Source organism: Spermophilus citellus (assembly GCF_964194105.1).
Source record: "Spermophilus citellus genome assembly, chromosome: 3".
Lineage (NCBI taxonomy): Eukaryota > Metazoa > Chordata > Mammalia > Rodentia > Sciuridae > Spermophilus > Spermophilus citellus.
Window position 1 is genome coordinate 192,840,992 of NC_138184.1, and position 27,265 is coordinate 192,868,256.

The window sequence follows — 27,265 nt, forward strand, 5'->3', positions numbered from 1 at the left end:
GCCAAAAGAATGAATGGTTGAATCAATTAAATAACATTTGATAGAAAGTTTTCTTGGATAATCATTTTCTATCCTATCATTAGAATGAAGGATAACCTTTTCAAACATAAAACTCAATAAAAATTGAGTTATTTCCAATTATGTACAAATTGATATTGTTCAACGTTGCATGAAAGTGAGTGTACACTATTTAAAATTGAAGGATAGAAACAACAAAAAATTTGTGAGTATGCACACGTATCTCCCACTCTGTCATCCTATTCTTTCACAGTTTGGGAAAGGATAAATGATTTGGTAAAGGAACTGTTATCTAGAGAAGATAAATTTCTTGTGTGTATTAGTGTCTAGGCAAAGCTATAGATGATGTGTTAGCAAAATGTGTGAGTGAAATTAAGCTGATCAGGATGAAGCATTTTGAGTAAAAATGTTATGCTATATTGAGATATTAAGAGGCTAGAACCATAAGATATTTCTAACAATATAAAATGTAATGAAATACTTCTATCTTTACTTAAATCCCAAATTCCAACTATAAAAAAACAATAGTAATAACATTGATGATGTTGATATGTTGATTTCATTTATTAAGGCAGTGTGTTAATTATTTGGTTGACTCAAAGAGAACATGTACTTGCAGGGAACAAGGAGTTGGAATCAAGGATTTCATGTTGAATTTGTTCTGTGTCTGTTCTGTGTTACTCATTAGCACATCAGAGTCTGATTGACAAAGTATTGCAAATTTATGTATCCCATTTGGTCTTTTATTCACTCACCAAACTAATTGAACAACTGTTAGATTACATCCAAGATTTGTATGTTGAAGGTACAATGTTTAAAAAATAGCTTTGATTGCTATCATCAGGCAGTGTACATCTAATAGCCTCCTATTTACAGCTTGGTTTACTTGGAGTTCAGAATTGACCCTTCACAAGGCTGATGTGGGGGTACTTTTTTGGACATCCAGTTTAAGGCTCGCTAATTAAGCTCTGACTCTGCACTACACCACAGTCTAGTCCTTACAAGGAACTTTTACCCATATTCATCAGGTGAATTATTTGTCTCTAAAGCTCATATCCACAATATATAGTTTTGAGAATCACCTGAATGCTTTAAGAAAATGTAAAAGTCCCAATGAAGTTATGACTCTCTAGGACTAGAGTGAGCACAGGAATTTCTCTCTCTCTCTCTCTCTCGCTCGCTCTCTCTCTCTCTCTCTCTCTCTCTCTCTCTCTATAAGTTTGATTGATTGTAACCAGGTATTGATTTTACCATAGAGATAATGAGTCCGTTCACCTCTTTCCAAAGCTTTAAGAGGGACTGAAATAGGGGATCCCAAGTCTGTGCATAAAGGCTTTTATAATTCTTAATGAATACTAATTATTTAATTTAAAAAAAAGAAAAAGAAAAGAAGAAGATTGCAAAATTCCATATATAAAACTGGTCACTATTCACCATGTTTTCTGTCAGGTCCTCAGAAAGAGCCTCTACCTGTGAAAGGTCCTGAATCTTAAGATTCTTAGGCTTCTAAATGAATCTGCTTCTATTACTAACATAGATTTGGGGCTTTATTAGTGCCAAAGGGAATCAGGACTTGAAGGTGAGAAACAGAACACAGGTGTATGGTCCTGAAAAACCCCGTTTCCTATAATTACAGATATTAGACTGGGAAGAAAGCCTGGATTGGAAAGTTACTGTGTTTCCAGAGTGAAGTTGAATTTTCAGTTGTAATATTGATCTTATTTATGCTCCTTGGACTCAGTTTCCGGTCCCTGAGCTGTAAATCTTTGGAAACCTACTCGACTTTGACAGTGTTTAAACTGAGAATTTTAGGGAGCAAAGACTTTGTTTCAGTTTACTTCATCCCTGTAACCTGAGATGGAAAGAAGACATAGCCATTAGTATAGGACCTTCCATTAATGCAAGAAAGATGGGAGATAAAATGTCACCTAACCTGACACTATCAAGTGACTGTAGTCTTTGTGCTTTTTGTAACCCTTAAGCACTTATTTTATCAAGTCTGTTGTAGATGAATGATAGTACCAGAAGGAATTTCGAAACTAGCACTCAGGGATATGCACTGGTGAATGAATAGCATTTTTTCCGAGGCACACTCCTGCTATCTAAGGATGTAAAAGAAATGGTTTGTGGCTGAGGCTGGCTGTTCTTTGCCTTGCTGGTGATTGCTCAATAGGGACTAGCTACTCTCTCCAGTGTTAACAGAGGAGTACAAACTACATTGTGGAACTCATTAATATTTATTTCTTCTAAAAGCAATGGGCAATAAAAAGGGAAATAAACCAGGAAGAATAGCAATGGGAAAAGAAAGCCATGACAACAGATTCATCTTGGGAAGGTTTTACCATTTATTGCGCGCACACAAAAAAAATGCATTCAAAGTACAAGGATCTATACTATTATTAGCGTAGAACCAACTAAAATGCTGATTACTGAGTGAGCCAATTTAAGGAAAATATTATATATTAAATGCAATTCAAGAATTCCAAGTAGTAATTTTTATTTTTGTAATTATATACATTTGCTGTATATTATGGTTTAGGTGTGAGATGTCCCCCAAAAGCTCAAAAGGGAGATAGCACAAGAAAGTTTAGAAGTGAAATGATTTGAGTTATGAGAGTCTTAACATCAGTGTATTCATCCACTTGAATGGATTAACTGGGTGGTAACTGTTGGTGGATAGGGTGTGGCTGGAGGAGGTGGGTCATCAGGGGCTTGCCTTAGAGGTTTATATTTAGTCCCTGTCCGGCAAGAACTATCTATGCTTCCTGATGGCCATGTTCTGAGCTGCTCTTCTTCTCCACACATTTCTGCCATGATGTTCGGCCTCATCTTGGGTTCAGAACAAAGGAGTCAGCCATCTGGACTGAGACCTCTGAAATTGTGAGCCCAAAATAAACTTTTCCACCTCTAAAATTGTTCTGGTCATGTCTTTTGGTCACAGCAGGAAAATAGCTGACTCAGACAATATACCTCTTTTCAATTTTAAATTCTATACATGCTTTAAGTGTCAGAGTCTGTGCTATGTGTGTAGAAGGAAAAGAACTCTCTTTATGCCAATAAGGATCATTTATCATTTTAATAGACTGGTGGCATCTTTGTGCCCTTTCTCTTATTGCTCCCCCTTTCTTTTTTCTTCTTTTACTAGAACCCAGCATTGCTTAACCACCAAGCTATATCCCCAGCCCATTTATTATGTATGTATGTATGTATGTATGTATGTATGTATGTATTTATTTATATTTTGAGACAGGGTCTCACTAAGTTGATGAGGGTCTTGCTAAATTGTTGAGGCTGACTTTGAACTTGCAATTCTCTTGTCTCAGACTCTGGAATCACCAGGATTACAGCATGTGCCACCATGCCTGCTGCTACTGCATTTCTTGAAATGCCTTCACCTATTATTCTAACCTTCCAAATATTCACCCACCATACTGTAAATAACTATAAGACCTCTACTCATCTTACTTCATCCAAAGCCTATTATAGCCCTTTTATACTAGTACACATTTGCCACATGATATATATGATTCAGTTCTTTTAAAATTGCTTCATTAATATTCATGCCAACTTCCTAGGAATTAAGCTTTAAAAAGAGATCATAGTGTTTCCCCCCATTACACTTCGTTATTATAACCAATCATTCTTAGCAGAGGGTGGGGTATATTTGCTAGTCATTTGGAAGTATCTCTAAGAAAGTCAAAAAAATCCTTTCAGTTAGAGGATGTTGACCTCCTGGATATCTGATTTATAGTGTTTCATTGCAAATTAACCTGTTAACCTCCCCAATATCAATCTTTTTTTCTTTGCTTTTATTTCATTTGAAAAGACCTAATGGGAAAACACATGTAAGGCCCAGCATAAGGCCCTGCATTTATTATATGAAAATGAACATTGATTGCTTTTGTTTATGTGTCTGCTTTTCTGGTTAAACTGAGAAAAAAAAAGGGGTACATTTTTCAAAATATAATTTGACTCCTAGTCTTTTACATGCATTCAAGTTGTAATTGTATACCAGCCTTGTAAGTTGAGAAACATAAGGGAGGATGCACAATATGTGGACTCTCTTTACGATATGTTGTGAAGCCTGCCACATGCTTACATCATATATGAAATTCTTCCTTTCTTGGAAATAGCAGACATTTTTCAAACCCCTCTTTTTATTGTTCTAGAGTAAGAATAAATGACAAATTTTACTTCTGTAGTTGTACAGGACAGAATAATTACAACTTCCCTTCTTTTGTGGCCCAGAATCCTTGAGAAGTTTCTGAAGGACTGCATTGCCAAAGGATTCTGGAGGAAATGCTTGTAAATAACCCTGGGATTGTTTGGTACTCTAAAAAGAACATTTTCTCCATTGCTCAAACTTGGAATGTCACACTAGTCCATTTGCTCCTCACATCACATAGGATCCCCAAGAATCTAAATCCCCTTTGATTAGGCAGAATTATGCCGGGTGAACTTAATTTTTATTGTTAATATAATAATAGTGAATAGATGCAGAAAAAAAATATAAGAGTTTTATTGTTTACATGTTCTCTGCTAGTTCTGGTTAGAAAACCTTAGATTAATGTGGATGTGTAACCGATGTGATTCTGCAACTTGTATTTGGGGTAAAAAATGGGAGTTCATAACCCACTTGAATCAAATGTATGGAAGATGATATGTCATGAGCTTTGTAATGTTTTGAACAACCAATAAAAAAATAAATAAATAAATAAAAAGGAAAAAAAATAAGTTCCTACCCCACTGGGAATTTCAGAATTACTTTGAAAATAATGTCATGTTTTCCAACTAGGAAAGCTATTGGTTTATTTCACAGTACCTTCTAAAAGTCTATCCAAGGGTGTAAGCAAAGTAAGTAACATGTTGTGGTAGAGTTATTAATACATGACCAAATGGATAATTGTTGAATAATTTTCCCAGACACACTAAAACAATAAGTGACCAAGCATGGATAAAAAGCCAATTCTTGTCTATAGGGTCTGAGCTCCAACCAGGGATACCCTGCTATGTGAATTTGTTCCAGAATAAGTGCAGTGGATTTAGTAGCTGTTCATAATTTTATAAAAATCATCAGAAGCACTTTATATTATCTGTTATCTCTTGTAAAAATAAACAAATAAAAATGGCATAGAAATGTGTCCCTTATACCTAAATTTTTTTAAAAATCCTAAGCATAATTTAAGCCTTTTCTATGGACAACTCAATTAGGAAGTACATTCTCTGATGTGATTCTATAAGGTCAATGTAATTTTGTCCATAATTTGAATCAGTATTATGTTGGAACATAAAAAATTACTATTTTTTAGGTAAGAAATTATTAATTAGTGGAAGTCTCATGCTTTAACAGAAAAAGTCATTGGGTATGAACTATTCTCCATCCCAGACTTTACACCATCAGAATCAAGCCCACAGCTAGCTATGAATTATAGTCTTGTTTCCATGTGAACAATATGCATTTGTGCTGTATGCAGTGTGCTTTAGACAGGGCAATGATTGTCTCCTCTAAAAATATGTAGATTTCCCCATAGTTGATATTCTTTATGAGAAAACGACTCATATTAATGGCTTGAGAGTGACTTGAATTCATCAAGCTGCACATTTACTTTATGCATAGATAGAAAAGAAATTCGCAGTTGATGGTGTGATTTTTAATACTTAGTATGTCCCACTTTGTTATATGTAAATACATACAATAAAGGTGTAGCAATAAAGGGAGATGAAATGATTTTAAGTATAAATGGATGAAGAATGTGGACCAAAGGAAAAATGCCAGAAAGAAGATATCAAACCAATGATGAATACAATAAAGATAATGCACAGAGTGTGAGCCATAAGATCCTATGAATTTCTTGAAGTAGGCCACAAGTTCTACCTCTAAGCTTGTAATAGCCAACATAAAGAAGAATGCTGCATTAATTATGAAATTCACAGTGCCCAAAAGACAATAGGAACTAGCTATAAAAGAGAAGCACAACAATTTCTGGTTCTAGGGCTAGAAAAAAAAATCACCTGTGGGCTTTCATAAAGAAGACACTGTAACAATATTGAATTACAACCTCATTAACATCTTTACAATAAACACTACTGTGAATTTTATAAGAAAACTTTCTCTTTCATCAATGTCAAGACACTAGCATAAATATGAATGCATAACTCATTAAAGGCAAATAACTGGACTTAATATGATATGGTATGGATTTATAGGTCCCTGCTAAGCAGGATAATCCAGGAATTGACTTCAGAAAGGGTGCAATAAATGAATGGATGCACAGCTATTCCTTCAGGAAGTATGCTGAGCTTTGTTAGAAGCAGAGAGTTTCTTTGTATCCCCTGATACAGGGATCTGGAATATAGCTGTTCTGATTGCTATTTGTATAGTTAAATGCCAAGATCCATTTTCCAACCATCATCCAGATGAGGATAGGAGCCACATCCTTAAGAAAATATCAAAAGGCATCACAAAGACAAGCTTGCATGAAATAATCTCTCTCTTCTATAGGAGGTTGAGTTCAAATCTAGGAAAATGCAGACCAAACAAAGAGTTTATCTAGGCACAATTAAATCAGAGGTGGTTAATATATCCCATACCTTATAACTCAAAAATCCAAAACAGATGCAAGAGAGATCCAGCATCAACAATTATGTGATCTCCTGGAAGAAGCAATCTGGTTTTCTGCTATTACATTCAAGATGAGATGATTACCAAGCATATATTAGTGAAACCAAAAGAGTTAATTTGAACTAATAATGGTACTGAGGAGGTGGAGGGTGAATGCTTGCTATTTGTGAGACACCCTTCTAAACATTTTACATTAATTTGCTTATTAGACCCCCCCAGCATAGCCTGAAAAATAAACATTATTATTATTATATAATATTGAGTTGCAAGAGTTTAAATAATTTTCCCAAGGAATATAGCTAGTAAATGTCCTAATCAAGATTGTGAATCAAAGAGGTCTGGCTCCTGAACCTGTGTTTTTGTTTGTTTGTTTTGTTTTTTTGTTGTCGGTAGTGGTGGATTTTTTGTGATTCTAGAGATTGAATCCAGGAACTCATGTATGCGAGGCAAGTGCTCTAACACCAAGCCAAATCTCCAGCCCCTAAGCCATTGATTTTAAGCATGGTGCCATGGAGTATAGGGTTATTAGTCATATACAAGTTTGATGCTGGCAAAAGCTACTTCACATCCAGATGATATTGGTTTTAGAGTAATAGTAATTCATTCTTGAAGCAAGTGATCTATTAAAGTTGCTCCTATCTAGTGACAATAAAACTATATTATACATGCTTGATAATGCTCATGTTCTACTTTCTATGACAGGAAGACATTCATTTAGTCTTGCATTTCTTGAACCAATGTTTACTGACTGCCTTCTATGTCCTTGACACTGTTCTAATGCTAAAAATAATGAAGTTGACAACACAAAGTACTTCTTGTTTCAATTAGTGTATTAATGGAAGGAGATGTATTATAAGTAAGTAAAGAAAATATCAGTTATCCTTAGGCACTACATAGAGGATTAAAATAGGGTGATGTGAGGGAGAATAATAAGGTAAGGATATTATTTGCATCACTCAATTTTATTTGGGTTCCCAAATTTATATATGTATCCCAAAATTCTCCTCTGAAAAGGGAAGTTCACATTGATCTTTCTACTTAACATCTCTAATCATACACTCAAATCTGCCTTCCTTCCTTCTATATTCTCTTCAATGGCAGAACAAATAAAAATTTTAAAACAACATCAGAATTCACGTGTCTGAAGAGTATAAGCTTCATGATCTATTAAGTAGATGTGTCAAAATAAGCCATTAAAGCCAGTTAGAAAAAAAATCACTAACAGAATAAGCAACATGTATATAGTAAGTATTCAGTAAGAACTTGTTGAAGAAATTAATAAATAGATTCAGTAGTGAACCCTGAGCATAAATAAATATGCCTTGCTAATCATATAATCTTGACTTTTCCAGAATGTCTTTCTCTGATAGCCAAAGAGATGAAAGATCTAAAACATGCATTTTTAGAATTATTTCACAAAATCTGGCAACTAAATATTTAAAACCATCAGGAAAGCAAGCATATTGCTTGTCTTCTGCTTCCAGCCATAATGACATACTGGAAACATCCCAATAAGAACAACTTCAAAAAATAAATGAATAAATAAAACAACTCCATAATTGACAAAATATATAAAGTAACTGTTTTGAAACATTAGAAAATAAGCAGCAGAAGACTGTGATCACATCTGCAAGCCATCCAGTCACCCCTGCCTTCTATGGAGGTTCTCACCTGCTGCACAGAAGGGAAGTGAAGATAAGCTTAGTGTCTTACTGAGCTAAGGAGCCAGAAATTTAAGTTCTGGGTTGCTAAGGGCCTGTAAACTTCAGGATGGGATACAGAGAAGGGGAATCTGCACTGGGGAGAGATTGGTGGAGTCCATTGGTCTATGTATGGATACTCTGTGGAGACTTGGCCTAAGCCAGGCTACACATGTTGGGGTACAGACTCTGAGGTCCAGCAGAATCCTGTTCTGCAAGGCTGAGGGCTGGAAAATGGTAGTATACATAGGGAGTACAGTGCTGGAAGATGTCAGAGTTCCAGCCCAACAAAGGTAAAGAATATTTGCTGAGCACCTCAGGCCCCAGAAAGGCTGTGGCCTAGGAGTAAGGACCACACTGTTACAGCCCAGTCAAACCTGAAAAATGCCAGCTTTAATTGCAAATGAAACCAAACCTAAAAGAATCAGGATGATCTTCCAGTACTTTAACTGAATGGCAGAACAAAGCTTAGCACTCTATACAAAACAATACCATTATCCAGACTCCAAAACATATTGTGCACAATGTATGGTAAAATGTTACTACACATTCAAAGAAACAGAATAAAAATACCCATTATCAAGAAAAATAGCCAATAGAAATATACTCTGAGATGAAACAGATATTAGAATCAGCAGACAAGGACTTTAAGAAACTATTAAACATATGTTTGAGGACTTAAGGAAAAAATTACCTTGGAGAGTGAACAGATGGGAGTATGAGAAGAAAAATAGACATTTTAAGAATTTGGAAATTAAATAACATACACACTGTGCAATTAAAAAAATTCACTGAGTAGGCTTGACAATTGGACATTGAGGAAGAAAGTCTAAGTGATTTATAATAAAAATCCATAGAAATTATGTATTTAAGTAGGAGAAAGGGTTATTGATTTGGAAGACAGATCAATAGAAATGATCAGATCAGAAGAACAGAGAGAAAGGAGATTGAGGAAAAAAGGGAATAGTGATTCAGTGACTGGTAGAATGTCAAGATGTCTACTATATGAATTAATGATCTTCCAGAGAGAGAAGAGAAAATAATCTGGCACAAAACATATGTAAAGATATAAATGGCCAAAATTTTCTCAAATTTGTTGAGAAAAAATCAACTTACAGATCTATGAAGATCAGTAATCCCCAGGCAGAATAAATTACAAATGAAAGAATAATAGAAATAATTTTAGTCAAATTCAAAAAACTAAAGATAAAGATAAAAAAAATAAGTTGGGTTTATGTATATGTATAATGATAACAAATGAGGGTTGAAAATTTCACCAATGACAATGAGACAACAAAATAATATCTACTGAAGAACAAATTATCGAAATTGTATACCCAGTGCAAATATCCTTCATTATGTAGTGTGACAAACTGACATCTTCAAAGAAATAAAATCTGAATTTGCTATCAAGCTGCTAGGAATGTTGTCTGTGAAAATAGAATGCCTGAGCCATGTGATCCTGGAGAGGTTATGTAACTTCTTTGTGAATCTGTTTCCCTCTTTTAAAAACAATGGAAATGATAAAATTTGTGAAAGTGTAACTGAGAGAATCAATATAGTATTGTTAGACCCATGGCTGGTATATAGTAAAGTCTCAATAAATCTGTCCTCAAATATTAAGTAAGGCCAGGTATTTAGAATAGATTCTTTTTCTGCAAGAAGCATGACATGCAATCCCACAGTATCTCTATGGGAGAAAAACATGTCAACATTTGAGCTTTGACCTTGGGGACTGAATAAGTGAGAACATCAAGATCATGATACCTACTTTCTCTCAGACTAGCGTCCTAACTTCATTTTAAGTGATGGGTCAAGATCTACAGAACCTCTGCCATCTCCCGAGTTCCAGAGAGCTTTATCTTATAGAACCCAAACCTGGAGGAGAAACCAGCTTCCCTTCTCATATTCATTGTTTCTAAAATCTGTCTGGTGTCAGCTGGTCAAACAGAAGTCCTGACAAATTAATGTGGTCTCCCAACTTGATGCAGCTGAGCCCACTGGAAAACATTCCCCTGACCAGAGAAAAGAGCTGGGCAAAGTCATAGCCTCAGGAGTCCTCTGAGGACTCCATCATAAATGACACAGAAACAATCTCAAAATGGGAATACATATGCTAATCACATGTGATAAGAGCTCCCTTGTTTAAGATCTACCTCTACATATCCTCTCAATTGTTCTTTTCTCCTTTCATCCTACCTTTCCCTGTCAAGGTGAAACTGAGGTTTAAGTCACCCCACCTCAACCTCCACTTCTCCCCACAGCCTCTTTGGCTTGAGTTACAAGACTGACATTTTCTCCCCCATAATCAGTAGTTCTTCATGTGTCATATGTAAGGAGTTTTAAAATATGTAGCTCTTTGTGTAAGCTTTGAATGCCCTGAAATATTAAAAAGCACAGCAGTTCCATTTTTTAAGTGATGATTAAAAACACCCAAGTTACTCTGAGGATAAACAGAAGGTCTGTAGGAGGAAGAACACCACACTCCACACATGTCCATGTGGGCTTCCTCATTTTTACTGTCCAGAGGGGGAAAAAGTCAGAAAAATGTGAGATCAGTGAACTTAAAAATAATAGTAATTAGGAAAGGTTTGGAGGAAAGTCATTAAATTGCAAATGAACTTTTAGAGAAAAAGTCATGAGGGAATAAGCATGGCACTTAAACATCATTAAAATTAAAGTTAAAATTAAAGTGATGGTAAAATAATAGGCAATATTTTGAATGTATACAGTTAGACTAGAAGTTGACAAAAGCATAAATGTAAAAGACATAGAGCTGAGATTAAAAAGGAAGACTGAAAAATATAGAATATATTTAATAATAGATATCACCAGTGAAAACTTCATGAAAAGGTATAAAATCAATAAGAGGGAAAAATGCTTAAGAAAAAGAAATGTTGAATTTGAGAGACAGCAAAGAAAAAGAAGAATAAGAAAGTAGGAGACCTTGAGAAATCTGAGTTCAGAAGATATGGAATGATGGTGAGCTGCAAGTTGACAATAGGTCCAAATAGAGCTGTGGTTTGCAATCTTATCTGTTCTCTTGAATAACTGAGGAGTTTTTCAAGATCCTAAAAGTCCAATAGCTTAGGAGGCTGAGGCAGGAGGATTGCAAGTTCAAAACTAGCCTCTGTAACTTAGTAAGACCATAAGCAACTTAGCAAGACTCTGTCTCAAAATAAATAATAAAAATGGAAGGGAATGTGAATCAGTAGTTAAGCACTCCCAGTTTCAATGCCTGGTATGTGTGCGTGTGTGTGGCGGAGTCGGGGGAAGGCCTGAAGGTCAGGCCTTACCCTAAAACATCACCCTAAATCTCCAAGTCTGGGAGAGTGGGAGAGAGAACTGGGCAATGGTAATTTAAATCACTCTAAAGGTGAATCCAATGTACAGCCAAGGATGAGCGTCACTGCTCTGCATGAAATGAAAGACAGGGATGCAGAAAGCAATAAAATTTTATCCTGGAGTATATGGCACCATGGGCTCAAAAGGATTATTAGCTTTTACTTAACAAGTTAGGACAGGAAACATCTAAAAATTAACAACACTTGAGCTGATCCTCAGGAATAAAGTGATTCCACTGTCCCAGAGCACTTTTCTGGTTAGTCCCCCTCACTTTCACACCTAATTTTAACCCCTTTACCTGAGATGCAGCTTTGTCACCTTACAAAAATGAGGCAGGGGGCTAGGGATGTGGCTCAAGTGGTAGCGCGCTCGCCTGGTGTGCGTGCGGCCCGGGTTCGATCCTCAGCACCACATACAAACAAAGATGTTGTGTCCGCCGAAAACTGAAAAATAAATATTTTAAAAATTCTCTCTCTATCACTCTATCACTCTCGCTCTCTCTTTAAAAACAAACAAACAAAAAAAAAAACGAAAATGAGGCAGGGAAATTGCCAATAATAAACCTCCTAAAGGATTTCCTAGCAGGATTTGAGATCTGCAATGGCAGGTTTTTTAAAGAATCTCCAGGGTCATTCTTTTAAGAAGTTGTATTTAAATGAATATAGCCTAAGTTTAGGGGAAAGTATTCAAACTCAGCTTGTATATTATTGTAAGTAAAAATGAGAGTTTGGGATTAGAAAAAAATATCTGGGAATTCAGCTCCAGTAGAAAAGAAAAAAAAATGTCACTGAAGAAACCATACTTAATGGCCAAAAGTAATAGCAAGCAATTCTTTATCCTAGGGCATGCAGCTCTGTTCTTGAATGTGGGTGGCATTTTCTAATAGGTAAGAATTTAGTGCCACAGAGTGCTGTGTGGCATCAGCTGCAGTTTGGGAAGCTGTGTTTCTTAAAGCATGGTCTGAACATGGTTGTTCTTGGGTTGCAATCTAAATGTAGTGAATCATTTTAGGGGATGGTATCCAAGAGTCTGCATCCCCTCTCCTCACTCCTACCCACCCTCCCCAGTAATTGCTGCATGTACTGAAAATGAAAAAATCGCTGTTGTAAGATTGAGATGGATCTGGAAAATTATGATTATACTCCACAGAAGAAGAAACTAGTAATTTTGTCACATTCCAGAAAGCTTCAATGCTACATGATGACATTTTCCAACGATGTTGTCTCAGCAGCACTGGACTTGTAATGCTTGTTTTTAAGAAATACATGAAAACCCTCATTGAAGGAAAGTGGCAGTAAGATTCCTTCAATAAATGACATTAAGGCTCTAGGGTGAACATTAGAACGCTTCTTGCTGTAGCTTAATAAAGAGGAACCTGGAAGAGTAAAATAATTTTGTTGTTAAAATGTCAAAGCCAATATTTTAACCAGACCTGCCCATTCAGCCAGCAGCTGCCATAATGATGGGTTAACTATAGGTGGAGTGGAGCAAGGCAGGAGTGAGGCACAGGAAAGAGGCAGGGGGATTGCTATCTCAGAATATTGTTTAGAGAAGAAGCCACTGATGGACTGAGAGACAGTGTTAGAAAACAGATGGTAGTCTAAAGGTCAAGAATATATAGAAATGGTGCAGCGACCATCAAGAGCTAGACTTGGGTTGCTTGGACCAGAATCACTGGAGTCATTCTTGATTTTTCTTTTAACCTCTCAACAATCCCTCAGGAAATTTTCCAGACTCTACCTTCAGTACCTATCTGGCCATTTCAACCCTAATATCATTGCCTAGTCCAAACTACTGTCATTTGCTTATATTGTTGTCAGAGACTCCTAACAAGTAACCCTGTGTCACTTGCCCTCCACAATTGGCACTCCACACAGCAACATAGCCTTGTTTAAATGTGAAGACAGGCTGTCACTCTTTGTGTAGTTTAAGCCACCTCATATGTGGAATTTTGGTATGGCAGCCTAGAAAGTTAATACACAGAGTCATCTGAATGATTATATTTAGCTCAACAAGTATGTGGAGCTGTTTGTAGATCTTGTTTGATTAGATACGCAAATTCTCTTTTTTCAGTAGTCACTTTAAAACAAAGGCTGCAATTCTTCCAAAATCTAAATGCTAAGAAGCTCTATCATTCTATTGTGGATAGCATGCATGTTCTAAACTGCTTATTTTAATTTAGAGTATCTTTTATCCTGGATAGGGACATTGTACATGGGAATTTGAATTGATAAGGGTGTATTGATTGGAAGATTTCAGTGTGAATTGTGTGTACAGTATTTTACAACATGTCCAGGTTAAAAAAAAATCTGTATAGCAGTGCTGCAACAGATAGTACATCCCCAAAGAAAGGGAGTGAGGTGCTCATCAAGCTGCTGATACAATTGGTGAGATTCAAATTCTAACCATGATTGGCATAGCTATAAGATATGAAGATGTGTATTTTACATTCCCACATGTTTTAAAATGTTCTTGTCTTATATGGAATAGGGTCAGTTAGAGAAATCATCTGACATGTGTTCATTTCTATAAATACTGGAAAGGATAGCACAGATCTTTTATTGGCATCGAGACATGAGGATAGTTCTTTTTTAGGCAATATGGCTTTGCATATGGACCTCCCTCTATATTACCTAAAATGGCTAGTAGAATATAAAACTAGACAAAACACACTTTTTCAGTCCTGGAAGTGGGAATAGAGTCCATCCAGAGTCAGGACCCTTAGAGAAGTTTTTATTTTCCAAGATGATATTGATAAAAATTCAAAAGAATTGGAAGCACTGAGGAAAAGAAACAACAAGCCCTGTGAGACTGAATAGAGTTTATGAGAGAAATAAGCAGCTGAGACTCTCAGGGCACCCCAGCTCAGCAGAGTGAAGGCTGAAGCCAAGTCAGTAAGGGGTCCATCCTTCAAATATCCTGCCTGTCTGCCACAGGCAGCATTCAGAGACCAGCCACAGGAGGCTTAGTCCTTTACAGAGGAGATAGTCTTCTTGGAACTCTGTTCCTGAGTTACATTGCTGCTCTTGTGCCAGCTCCTTCTCCACCATCAGTTTCCCAACATCCATAATTGGAAAGTTAAAAGTAGAATCTACAGTTGAGGAGGAAAGAAAGAGGGATATTCTTATTATTTTAATCAGGGCATAAGCATCCTTTATTGGAATACTTCGAGAGAAACTCATCTAAATTTATGAAATGTATCCAGCATAATTTTCACTTGCCTATAAACTAAAAAATGGATTAAACCTAGTCCTGTAACCCCAACAGAAAAAGCAGCTAGAAAAGTTAGAAGGTGTATGTGAAAATACCCTAATTCCTAAGACCAGGGACCACTCAAATGAATAGCTTACATCTAAAATAGTTTAATGTAAGAAGCAAACAAACAAACAAAAAGTCAGAACTTATCTGACTTGTGACTTCAATATAGTTCAAGAGGTTATGGAAACAGCCAGCAGGAGTGGGTGCAAGGAGGAGCCATCTGTGGTAGAGCAGGATGGCCAGGATGGATGTCAGGCTGTCAGCTCACTAACTGCATGGATGCAGTGGTGCGTCGATTGGATACTGAAGATGTTAATTATGATGCAGAAAACAGACTCAGGTACTCTTCCTGTATGCTTCCTCTTCCCAGGCTAAAAGGACAAATGACTAATTAAGAAAAATACCTCAACATTGAGTTGTCATCCAAGAGAGGACTGGAAGTAAGCTTGGTAGCACTATTAAAATACCAAAACACAATTCTCAATCATTGTTTAAAATGTGGTTTCAAAATTGGTTAAGAAACAAGTGCATGGTCTTTGGAAAGTAATGTGTTGTACTATTTGAAAAACATATGATGGGTTTTACGTTTCCATTAAGTGAATCAGTATGAGAAAGAGATGAGAAAAGAAATTACATATATATGAATAAAATTTAGTACATGAACATCAAAAGCTATAGGGAATCACTGCTACTCACAGAATTTTATTAATTTTCATGATAAAGTCTTTATTTGTTTGATACCAATTCTTCAGGGTAAAGTTTTAGTGCCTCTGGCTGAGGTATAAGCAAGTATTGAGTAAACCAAAAATAGAGCCTTCTCAAAGTTAAAACTGGCTTTTTTTTAAGAGGAGAAAGGGGAGAGAGAGAGGGAGAATCTTTTTTGTAGATGGACACAACACAATGCCTTTTTTATTTTTATGTGGTGCTGAGAATTGAACCTGGGTCCTGCCCATGTTAGGCACGGGCTCTACCGCTGAGCCACAATCCCAGCCCAAAACTGGCTTGTTTAAAATACCCTAACTTACTACCTGTGCACTGGTCATAATGAAGGAAAGTAAAATAACAGAAGCAAGACACAAACTGAGCACCTGGCTACAGCCCCTCAGCATCGTTTGGCACATGGTATTTGACACAAAGACTGGCTTTACAAAGAGTGGGCTCTGATATTTATTTTAGTAATTGGAAGGAAAACAGAATAAGAAAGAAAAGAAAAGAAGAATGATCTGTAACAATTTATTTTTGTCTTTGAAATCTCTTTAGGTATCATACTCTCTTACATTTAATCATAAAGTTTGTTCAATTCTCACATATAGAATTCTTTCATAATTGTGAGTTAGCAATCAAATAAGCTTGCTTGAGGAAATGAAATGCTAATTCAAGAAATAAAATGCTAATTCAAGATTTCCAGAGGAGACATTGAAAAATAAATATAATATCAAGGGTTTTGAAAGCCTAAAATGCTCAGCTGTTTTGCTAAATGGATGAATGAATTATTAAACTTATTGCAGTTTTCTCAACCTTTGAGTACTAATGTGTCTTTTGAATGAGTACAGAAAAGGCATATCATAATATAGATAGATCTGAAGCAGACTGAGTGTGAGATCTCTGATATTTTGAAAATCCAAAGATATTTTCATGATATAAAAAAATTAAAAAATACGTGTGGTAGATCTGGGGGAATCTTAGAACCAAAAAAAAAATGGTTTGAAAGTACTAGATATTAGCATGGATAAAAAATCTAAACTTTTTAAATTTAAAATACTACAGATTCATTTTCCAATGACTGTTACTCCCAGTTCCTGCTCCTATCCCACAATAATCAAATAGATATTGAAAAACATGCAGTTCTTGTCAAATAATCCTTTATCTTATAGACTTCTAGGAGTTGTATGGAATTGAGAGAAGAACATAGCTTCTAATTGCCATATGAGAGTATAGCATAGTGAATAAGTTAAATCCTGTTACCAATCAGCTATGTGACCTTGGGCAGGTTGCATAACATCTCTGTGTCTCAGTATCTCTTGCCTTTAAATTTGGGATTTCAATATTTCATGAGCTTACTATGAGGATGAAAATAATTTATTTAATAAATGCAATATAAATTGTGTGCGTGTGTGTGTGTTTGTGTGCTTCTATGAAGACATTACATATTATTGAAACTCCTTCAAAAATCTCATGGAGGACTACTAGAGGTACACAGTAAAGATTAGGTAGCCAAACTGCCCAGATGTAAATCCCAAATTTAGGTATGTGATTTTCCTAGTTGTGTGATTTGGGGCAAGTTACTTAACTTCTCCATATTGTTTCCCTATAAGCGGGAAAATGATCCCCACCAAATAAGGTAATACCTAACCTGTGGGGATTTTGAGAATTAAATGAATTACTATTGTTAAGTATTTGCAACTGTATAGCATTGCCTGATACATAGTAAATACTAACAAGCATTTGCTATTAAGTAAAGCATATCCCACTGCAACCACAGTGAAACCCCTCTTCTATATTTTATTTTTATTCTTCTTACATTTTTTTTGAACATCTGACTTGTCAATGCTCTTCAGTCAAAGAGCACTGGGAACACACCTGTATTTGAATAAGCTGGTTTATTATTCATTGCAGCAAGGGAGAATGCACAATGGATAATTTATTATTTGTTCCCCCTTTGTTGCACATGGCAACAAAGTGTTTCTGTTTTATTGGAAAAATCTTTAGATTTGCTATAATAAACAATGCTGCAATAACAATTCTTCTAATTATCTCCTGTGGTGAACGTCTGATATTTTTTCCAGGGTATTAGAAGTAATATATCTTTTCAACAATAGTGGCATGTTCCACAATTGTTTTTCAAGGTGGTCCAAACCACTTAGATTACCACCAACAAGGTTTAACTGTTTGGGCTGTTTCACATCTTCTCTGGCACTTGGCATTGCCAAACTTTTTACATTTTTGAAAAACCAGTGGATATGTCACTTTAGATTTTATATTTTTATTCAGTTGGATCTGTTTTTTAGTAGCTAAGTGTAATCATTTGCATTATTTTTCTAGCTTATTATATTCTTTTTGTTGCACTTTGTCTTTGTTTCCCCTTTCTTGCCCTCCTTTGAATTTGTTGTACCTGTCTGGTTATCACGTAGCTTGCCTTGGTTCAGAAGTTATGCATCCTTATACATTTGTGCAAAGAGATTACCTTATTACCAAATGAATACAGTCAATAATTAATATAATTCTAAAGACTTTGGAATATTTATCTCTAATCATTCTCCCAATTTTCATATTAAGTAGTTTGTATTTCAGTTAAATCTTGCTATTTATATCTTTCTGCTCAGTTACAACAAATTACCACAATTTCACACCTCTCTTATAATTCTGAAGGACAGGAGTTTTGACATATGTCTCCCCAGAGTAACATCAGGGTTTGGCAGGACTCTGTTCCTTCCTGGAGACTCCAGGGATCTGTTTCCTTGCTCACTTGAAGTGCTGGCAGGATTTTGTTTCTTCCGGGAGGAGGGCTGAGGTCTGTTTCCCTCGAGGTTTCAGCTGGGGACTGTTCCTAGTTTCCAGAGGCCACATTCATTTCTTGGGGTCTGGCCCTTTCTGTAAAGGTAGTAATGACAAATCATTACTTATCATCTTGGATTCTTCTTGCCTTTTTCTGGAATATTGTTCTGTTCCAGCCAGAAAAGGATTTCTGCTTTTAAGGGCTCAGGCAATTAAACCAGACTTCCCACATAATCCAAGGTGCATGGACCATCTCAAGGTTCAAGACTTTAATCACATCTGCAAAGGCCATTTGCCAAATGAGACAACACTGTACCAAGGCCCAGAATCTTTGGGGAACCATTTTTCTGCCTGCCATCTTCTCCAATGTTTACCATTACATCTCTGAACTTCATTCTATCCAGAATCTTAAACCCTTTTGTATTAACTTTCCTTTAGATGAAAAAAATAAGGGTTTTTTAAAATATAAATTTCCCTTATACGGCTCTATTACAGTAAAGCTTTTATTTTCTGTCTGAATCAACCTTCTTTTATCCCTAATAACTAAAGATCTCTTGATAGGTAATTGTAGGCTTCCCTTTAGGCCATTAAAAATGGAAATTTCTGTGACCTGGCATCAGTACTATACCAGGGAAGAGACCAGATTTAGGAGTATAGTATTACATTAGATTAGATTCATATTGTGGATTTGGGGAATTCTCTGAGGATTTTCTCTATTTGTGATCTGAGTTTTATAATTAAAAGGATTTATTTTAAAAATAACCTATAGACTTCTGCTTTCAGAAAAATAGTGATGTAATTTCTGTACGAAATTTTTAAAATCCCTAGAAAGTATATAGAAAACAAACTATAAGAAGACTAAAACTTGTAGAGAAGAAAGCAGAGAAGTATAGACCTCAGCCTCCCTACCCCCTGTAAGTTCCCATGGCTTTACTTTTGACTCCTGTATCTGAGACTTGGAGCTAAAGCAGCCAACAACCCAGAAATGCAAGTGGTCATAGATTTTAAAAGTCTAAACAAATGCCTGCTCTTTCTAGCCAAATAAAAGATCAATATGACATGACACAAACTTTAGGTAATAATTCTATTCCAGCCAGAAACACAGATAAAGAATATGGCCATACCTTATATGTACCAGCAGAGCCTATAGGGAGACTCAGTTTTCACTATTACATAATGAGGTACCCGCACTTCTGCTGGGTGCTGCCAGAGAAAGTCAAGCAGTGAACAGGCCCTGCATCCCAGATGTTGGTAAGGAACTCCCACCATGGTGTTGGTGAAGCAATGGGGAACCAGAATATCCACATCCTCACAGTGACTAACAGCTCCACCCACACACTGTCAATGGAAGGCAGGCCTTCACTCTCAACTCCCAGGAACACCGCGACATTCTCACCCTTTCCTGTGCTGGAACAGTCATAAAAATCCAGTTAGGAAAAAAGAAAGATTTGAAAATGATCTAGAGACTTGGGACACAGCACAAAAAATGTCCAGGTTTTGATTGAAATAATTCTTAATATCAAGAACCAAGAAAATTTTAAATTGAATAGAAAACAGTCAATGAATGCCAACCAACACTGATATGGTGGAGTGATTAGAATTATCTAACAAGATTTTACAGAACACATGATAAAAATGCTTCAATGTTTATGTGCATGCTTGGAACAAAACATAAAACACTTCAGTCAAGAAACTGAAGATAAGAACAAAGTGGAAATTTTAGATCTCAAAAATAAAGCAAATAAAAATTTCTTTTCATGGCTTATCAGCATAATGAAGGAGATAAAGGAAAGAAGTGAAGGATTGAAATACAGAGAAATAGAAATGACCTAAACTGGGCCTACAGATGTAGCTCAGTGGTAAAATGAAGGTCTTAGCATGCACACAGCTATGGGTTCAATTTCCAGCCCCACTGGCCAATGGAGATAAAGTATATTGTAGGAAAAAAAATGAAAAAGTTATTTCAGGAACCTGTGAGTCTGTAACAAAAGATCTCATATTCATGATTAGAGTTTTAGAAGGAGAGGAAAAAGAAGGCATAGGTTTTTGTCTTATTTTTTTTGTTGTTGTTGTAGTTTTTTAAGTTTCTAAAAAAAAAAAGTAATGGCTAAAAACTTTTCAAATATGGCAAGAACATAAATTTACAGATTCAAGAAGTTGCATAAGTCTCCAAAAGGTTAAACTAAAAGAGATGCATTATAATTACAGTATGAAAACTAAAGATAAGGAAAAAATACTTGAAAGCAGTCAGAGAAAAAATGACACTCCATCTAGACAGAAAAGATAGTTTGAATGATAGTGAATCAGGAAACTTATAGACCAGGAAAAAGTGACAAAATATTTTTTAAATGCTAAAGTAAAAGAATTGTCAACTTAAACCTTGCTTGAGTCCAAACATAAAATAAATCTAATAAAAAATCTAATAAAGTTGCAATATGTTGTTTACAAAAAAAAATAATTGTCAACTAAAAATTCAGTACTCAGTAAAAAGCAGCCCTCTGAAATGAAGGAGAAATAAAGATATTTTTAGGTGAAGGAAAAATAGAAGAATTTGTTGCCAGATTTGTTTCATATTATAGTTTTGTAACATCTTACCATTGAGGGACACTAGGTAAAGAATGTATAGAATCTCCATCAAATTATAGTTTCATGTGAATTTATAGTTATCTCAAAAATATTCAATTTAAAAATTATATATTAGCTGTCTCTTTGGATTATCCATCAGATAGATATTCAGAATACCTCATTGATTAGATTGATGGAAACATAAGTCTTAAGTCTATTATAACAGTCCTTTTCCATTTAAAATGTTATAAACTTAAAAAATATATAAAAACATTTCGGACATACAACAATATACCACTCTCAATTTTTAGGGTTTTTTTTGGTAACCCTAAAGAAGTTCAAACGTTGTGATCTCATGAAGTAGGTGATATGCATTTAATTGAATATATTTTCTATCATATGACATCAAAATGTCTATTTTATTTTCAAGAAATCAACAATCAGGTGTTTAAAAATATGTAAAATATTTCTACAGAAATTGTACTGCATGAAAAATTTTCTAAGTAGTAAAATTATACATGAACAATAAGTGTATTACTTATAGAAAAATTCAGATCTCAATATTTGACAATATTAGTTCAACAGCAAACACTATGTTGCATAACAAAGACCTGCAGGAATTATATCCCACAGGTATGAACAGGATCCCAGTAAGGTCTTATGAGTTTGTCCTTTACTTCATTGATTGTATCACACTAATTCCAAATAACTCTTGGGGCAATTGCAAAGATGTGATTGACTTATATTGAAGAACTCAGATAATATTGGGATTTACATTATCAATACATACTCTATTTACAAGACAGCCTATAATGAAAATCATCAAGGGAGTATAATGTACACAAACATATATTCTCTCCTTGTTTCTTTGATTAATGGGAAAAGCCTATATCTATATAAAAGCACATCTAAAAAATAGAGATCACTTGTCAAGAATTATATTATTTCAGGGTTTACTTGGTTGGCTTAGCAACTATGCCACCCTCAAGAGTATTTTGCTTTAGCAATACTTTCTGAGCCTTTATTCATCACCTTTCTCTTCTAGTAGCTCAAGAAGATTTCATGACTGATTATTCTGTTTGATGCATTCAAAATAAACCAAAAGCTAAAATTAAACTTGCAAAGAGAATAACCAGAGAAGCTGAAGTACAATGTTGCAGTTTGTTTCCTTAATAAAGCCTTGCTTCTCTCCCGAATTCTTCAACCTTACATATAAATTTCTTCAGACTTATAGTCTTCAAGATCACATGCCCCTTAGACTTTGTTTGATATAACTATTATTTCCAAAAAAAAAATATATATATATATATACTAATACCAAGGCTTAAAGTGACTTATAATCAATTGAAAGAAAATGCTGGAGGACTTTCAGGTCTCCATTACACCAAACTTCTAATTTAAATGAGTCTGAAAAATGCTACAAGTGAAAGGATGAAAGTAAAAGTACTTATGTTAATTTTGCTGCTTAGTATAGACTCTTCTGCCTATATGGGTCTTAAAAATAATTCATTTTTATGTGAAATGTGTATCATTTTGTCAAGGTTTTCTTCTTTATTCACAGAAAGTGAATAATTTATTTTTGTATTTTCTATCATTACCATGTCAAGTACTTTCAACATTAGAAAGCAATAAAATTAATCATTTTTGGCTTTGGCTGATGTTATGCTGTGCATAGCAATAATCCTTTTAACTTGAGTGAGCATGCTTGCTGTGCTCCATACTAAGCAAATTAGAGGTGCCCTGTCATTTATTTTCACTATAGTCCATGTGGGAAGTGAAGGGATAAGGGGATAAGCACTTCTTGGAGGAAGAAGAAAAAAATAAAATCTGCAGAATATTTTTCAAAACAAAAACTGTCAGTAAGAGAAGTCAACATAATGGCCTTTAGGTGCATGTGTGGTTGTGTGTTCTTGTGTGTGTAGAAACTTAAGGGGTGCATGACTTAAGGGACTTACAATTTGCCTTAGAGTTTAAACTATAAATAGACATAATCAGTACTTAAATTTAAAAATCATAGCTTAAAATATTTTAATATTTTTATGAGTTTCTAGATGCAATCTCAGCAACTAGAATTAGACAGTCCTCTCACATAAGGAGAATGACAAATGGCTAAGTCTGTTATTTAAGTCCTTCATTCTGCAAGCATGGGTTCTCCAAATTATCGGAGTGAAACAGGAATTAACTTTTATAAAAGGGAATATGTGACTAAGGTACTTATTAATTAAATATTTTGCAGCAAAATTAACTATAGCTGTGGAGTGAAAGATGATATATAGATAGATGATAGATAGATAGACAAGCAGCTAATTCTCTTCTTCTGTTCATATGAATACCTTCCTCTCTTAGTAATTTTTAACCAGTTCTGTAGCCATACTATGGATATATCTTGACATAAACTTTCAAATATACGTGTATACCAAAGATGCAAACTCTAGGCATCAAAAAGATAGAAGCATGCACAAGCAACATGTACCCATGGTCAACTTATGAACAAACAATTATTAATTAAGATCCTTAGCAACTCTTAGATTTTGGTCACATATACAGATAATATATTCTGAAAAGTTCTGGAAAGCACTGTGTGAGTCAAAGCTGGAGTAGAAAAAGTAGCTCCCTGTGAGCTTTAACTTCCTCATATCCATGTGACACCTCTTAATACCTATGGACTGACAAGAACAGGAGTTTGCTCCATCAGAAGCCACTCAGTGGACTTATTTTTTTTATATTTATTGAAACTGCTTTGTCCCTCTTCCTGTGCTGGGTCCTCTAAAGCAGATTCTACTTTCTTAAACTCTAGCTTAGAGTTCACTTTAAGGATTACTTTATTGAGTAGGAGAGTTGCATTTATCATTATTAACTACATGGCTAATTGGTGGTAAAGCTGGTAATAGTTTGCAAGACTTCTGGTCCAGTTTCTTTTGATTAAACTATACTGCTTCTTTTGTTACTCACTCCTCTTTTTATTCTCAGGATATAGTTGAGAAGCATTAGAATAATATTCTGGTGCTACATCTTTTAAGCATTTTCCTTTTTCATACATACAGACGAGTCATACTGTTGACTACAACAATTGCTTTTGGTTTAGTTCTTAGCATATATCTCTATTCTTTTTCCAAACAGCCTCAAAACCAGTGGATTCAAAATTATGCACTGGCCCAGTCCCTAACACGACACAGCTGTGCCACATTCCTTGTCCAATTGAATGTGAGGTTTCACCTTGGTCTGCTTGGGGACCTTGTACTTATGAAAATTGTGATGACCAGCAAGGCAAAAAAGGTATGTACTATTGACATGACATGACACATCTTGGCTCATTTTTCGAAATACTGTTCTGTGTTCTTTTTGATTATTCGTTTGTTATACTTTCAAGAATGGCTAAGGAATACAGATTTCAAAGATGAGTAATCTAGTCTGGTGATGATACCAGAAGATGAAAACAGAAGAACATAGGCCAGATGCTTTATACTTGAGACAACATGATGGAAAACATCCGAAACAGTTTAGTTCAGAGTTTAAAATGAGCTGTGGTGTCAGACAGACCTGGATTGGAAAACCTACTCTGTCATTTTTGGTTTAGATAAGTTAATGCATTTTTCTAAGTCTTTGTCTCCTTACCTGTAAAAGGCACGTAATAATATCTGACATATATATCTAATTAAAATAAATTAATTATTTTTTTAAAAAAATCTTGTATTTTAAAGACATATACTTATGAAATAGAGATACAATTGATATATAACAAATTAGTAATAATTATCATAATTACATGAATGTTTTCATATTAATCAAGTTTAGATTTTAAAGGAATATTTGAAATCTGGAATGTATGGTGGTACTTCAAAATAACAGTTATTGTTGAACCAAAATTTTATAAACCTTAATTCCTTTAAATTGTTGTTTTAGAGAATAAAGCTTGGGCTGGGGTTGTAGCTCAGTGGTAGAGCACTTGCCTAGCATGTATTAAGCCCAGGGTTCCATTCTAAGCACCACATATGAATAAAGATCCATTGACTTCTAAAAAGTAATATTTTAAAAAAAACAAAACTTAAAAAAATAGAATCAATGAGCAAAAACAGAAAAATTCAGAGCCTGGCCCATAGTAGTGCCCAGTAATCAGAGCACCTTATTAATTTGAAGGTCAACATGTTTTTTTAAAGCGTCACTACTTTTTTAATGCAAATGACAATGTCTAAGAGATATAGAATAAATTCAGTGGTTTACTTCATGATGTACCACATAATCTCATAATTGAAAACATTTTCCTGTTTTGTTTCAAAGGAAAGCCTTCTAATTATTCTAGTATGTTCCCATAGCAATAAACAGACTTGTTAATTGTGTTTTACATTGTCAGGAAAAGCAGAACTTAGGTGTGATTGAAACCTTGAGCAGAATGTTAAATATTCCACATTGAAGCTAGAATGGTTTAGGTCCTAAATTCAAATTTCCAGAGTCTAAATTCAGTGGAGGCTCAAGAATAATTTCTCTGGAACCATCCAATTTCTCAGAGGTTCCTTTCCCAAATTCAATCATATGATAAGTGCTGAAGGATGAAAAGTAATAGAATTTTCACTTGATCATGAATATTTCTGTATATCCTGAGATTTCATTGGTTTTTTGAAAGCTAAAATTTTAACTTTAGAATTTCCAAATCTATCTACCAAAATCTATCTCGTTTCTTTTTTTTTTCTCTCTCTCTCTCCCTTTCTCCCATCTCTCTCCCCACTGAGCCTTATGAGGGACAGAGGAACTATTTTACTTTTTTTGCCTTATCTATTCTGTAGTAAGCTAAAAGCAAAACTCTTCTTTCCATTCTGTTCATTCATTCATTCATTTCAAAAACAGTTTATGAGGTCACATTGGGGTACAATTTGGGGATACATGCTCTAATGATTCAAAACAGACATGACTTCTACCATCTACCCACATCCCATATTCACATGGGGTTTCATTCAGCTTTCTGAAATACTGGACCCCTGATGTTAACAATAAATATTTTCTTTCCCCGATAATTCAGGCTTCAAACTGAGGAAGCGTCGCATTACCAATGAGCCCACTGGGGGATCTGGGGGCACTGGAAACTGCCCTCATTTGCTGGAAGCCATTCCCTGTGAAGAGCCATCCTGCTATGAGTGGAAAGCAGTGAGGCTTGGAGATTGTGAGCCAGATAATGGAAAGGAGTGTGGTCCAGGCACTCAGGTTCAAGAGGTTGTGTGCATCAACAGTGATGGTAAGCCAGAAGCATCTATCCCAATTTTCTGAATATCTGTTTAACCTTGGACATATGCTTTATTTCATATTAAAATCTTGGGTCTTCTCTCATTATAACTGGTTCTAATTACAAAGAGTGAGCTACCTCTCTCCCTTGGATGGATGGATGGATGGATAGATAGACAGATGGTGCGATCAATCTCAAGGCAGCACTATAGAGATACCATCAATCATCACAGGGAATTCTAAAATTTGAACACAGAATGAATAAGAACTAAACCATCATCAGGGCAAATCACCAAATTCCAAATAACAAGGAAAGGAAATCATTAATATTGTTTTATTTACCAAAGAAAATTGAATGTAAATGGAGGAGGGTCATAAAAGTCAGTTAACTTGACTCTGAAAGTATTTTTCCCCCACATTATGTCTACATGAAGGAATTTTATTCCCCAACCACTAGGCCTTTCGCAGCAGTATTTCCAGTCAGCCCTCTCCTACTCTCTGGGCACCCTCTCTTCAAATGTCAGAACCAGTGGATAATGTTTTCTACAAGGTTCTTTTCCCTCGCCACAGTAATCACCTTAGACTATTACAACTACTCTTTGTCTGGTAAAATATTCTGTCTTGATGTCATCTGATGCACCCTTTAGATTGTTCTCAAGAGCACTATTATTGTTTGGGAGAGAAATTGTTATCTTCAGCAATCCCAAGTCACAGAGGAACCATAGGACTCCCTCAGACACAGTTTAATACCTCTGAACAAGATCATGTCCAAGGGTCCTTCTAGTTCTCAAATCCTGTGACTCTGCACATGGGAGAAATGTGAGCACTGAACCCAAGGGTCTCCTGGTTGACAGTTTATGCTGTTTATGGCATATGCAGAAGCATCCTGATGTCCCCCGGAGTACTGGAACATCTGGTAACCTTCATAATTCCTTCGGTCCTATTTTCTTATAGCAAGCAGAATTGTTTCCTCTTGTGACTCAGTCACTGTTCAGTAGTAAAGAAAAATCCTCTCTGGGGTGGGAGACTGACAGCCACTGACATTACT

General features: G+C 35.4%; 2 protein-coding genes across 3 annotated transcripts in view; one reads left to right on the top strand and one right to left on the bottom strand.

Annotated features, from left to right (window-relative positions):
- THSD7A (thrombospondin type 1 domain containing 7A) overlaps window positions 1-27,265 on the top strand; it is a 394,233-nt gene that overhangs the window by 210,653 nt on the left and 156,315 nt on the right. The window contains exons 5-6 of the mRNA XM_081283672.1: window positions 24,124-24,279; window positions 26,018-26,230. Of these exons, the coding sequence (XP_081139798.1) occupies window positions 24,124-24,279; window positions 26,018-26,230 (369 nt within the window). The remainder of the gene's footprint in view (window positions 1-24,123; window positions 24,280-26,017; window positions 26,231-27,265) is intronic.
- Window positions 1-27,265, bottom strand: part of PHF14 (PHD finger protein 14) — a 604,994-nt gene that overhangs the window by 42,918 nt on the left and 534,811 nt on the right. The window lies entirely within an intron of this gene.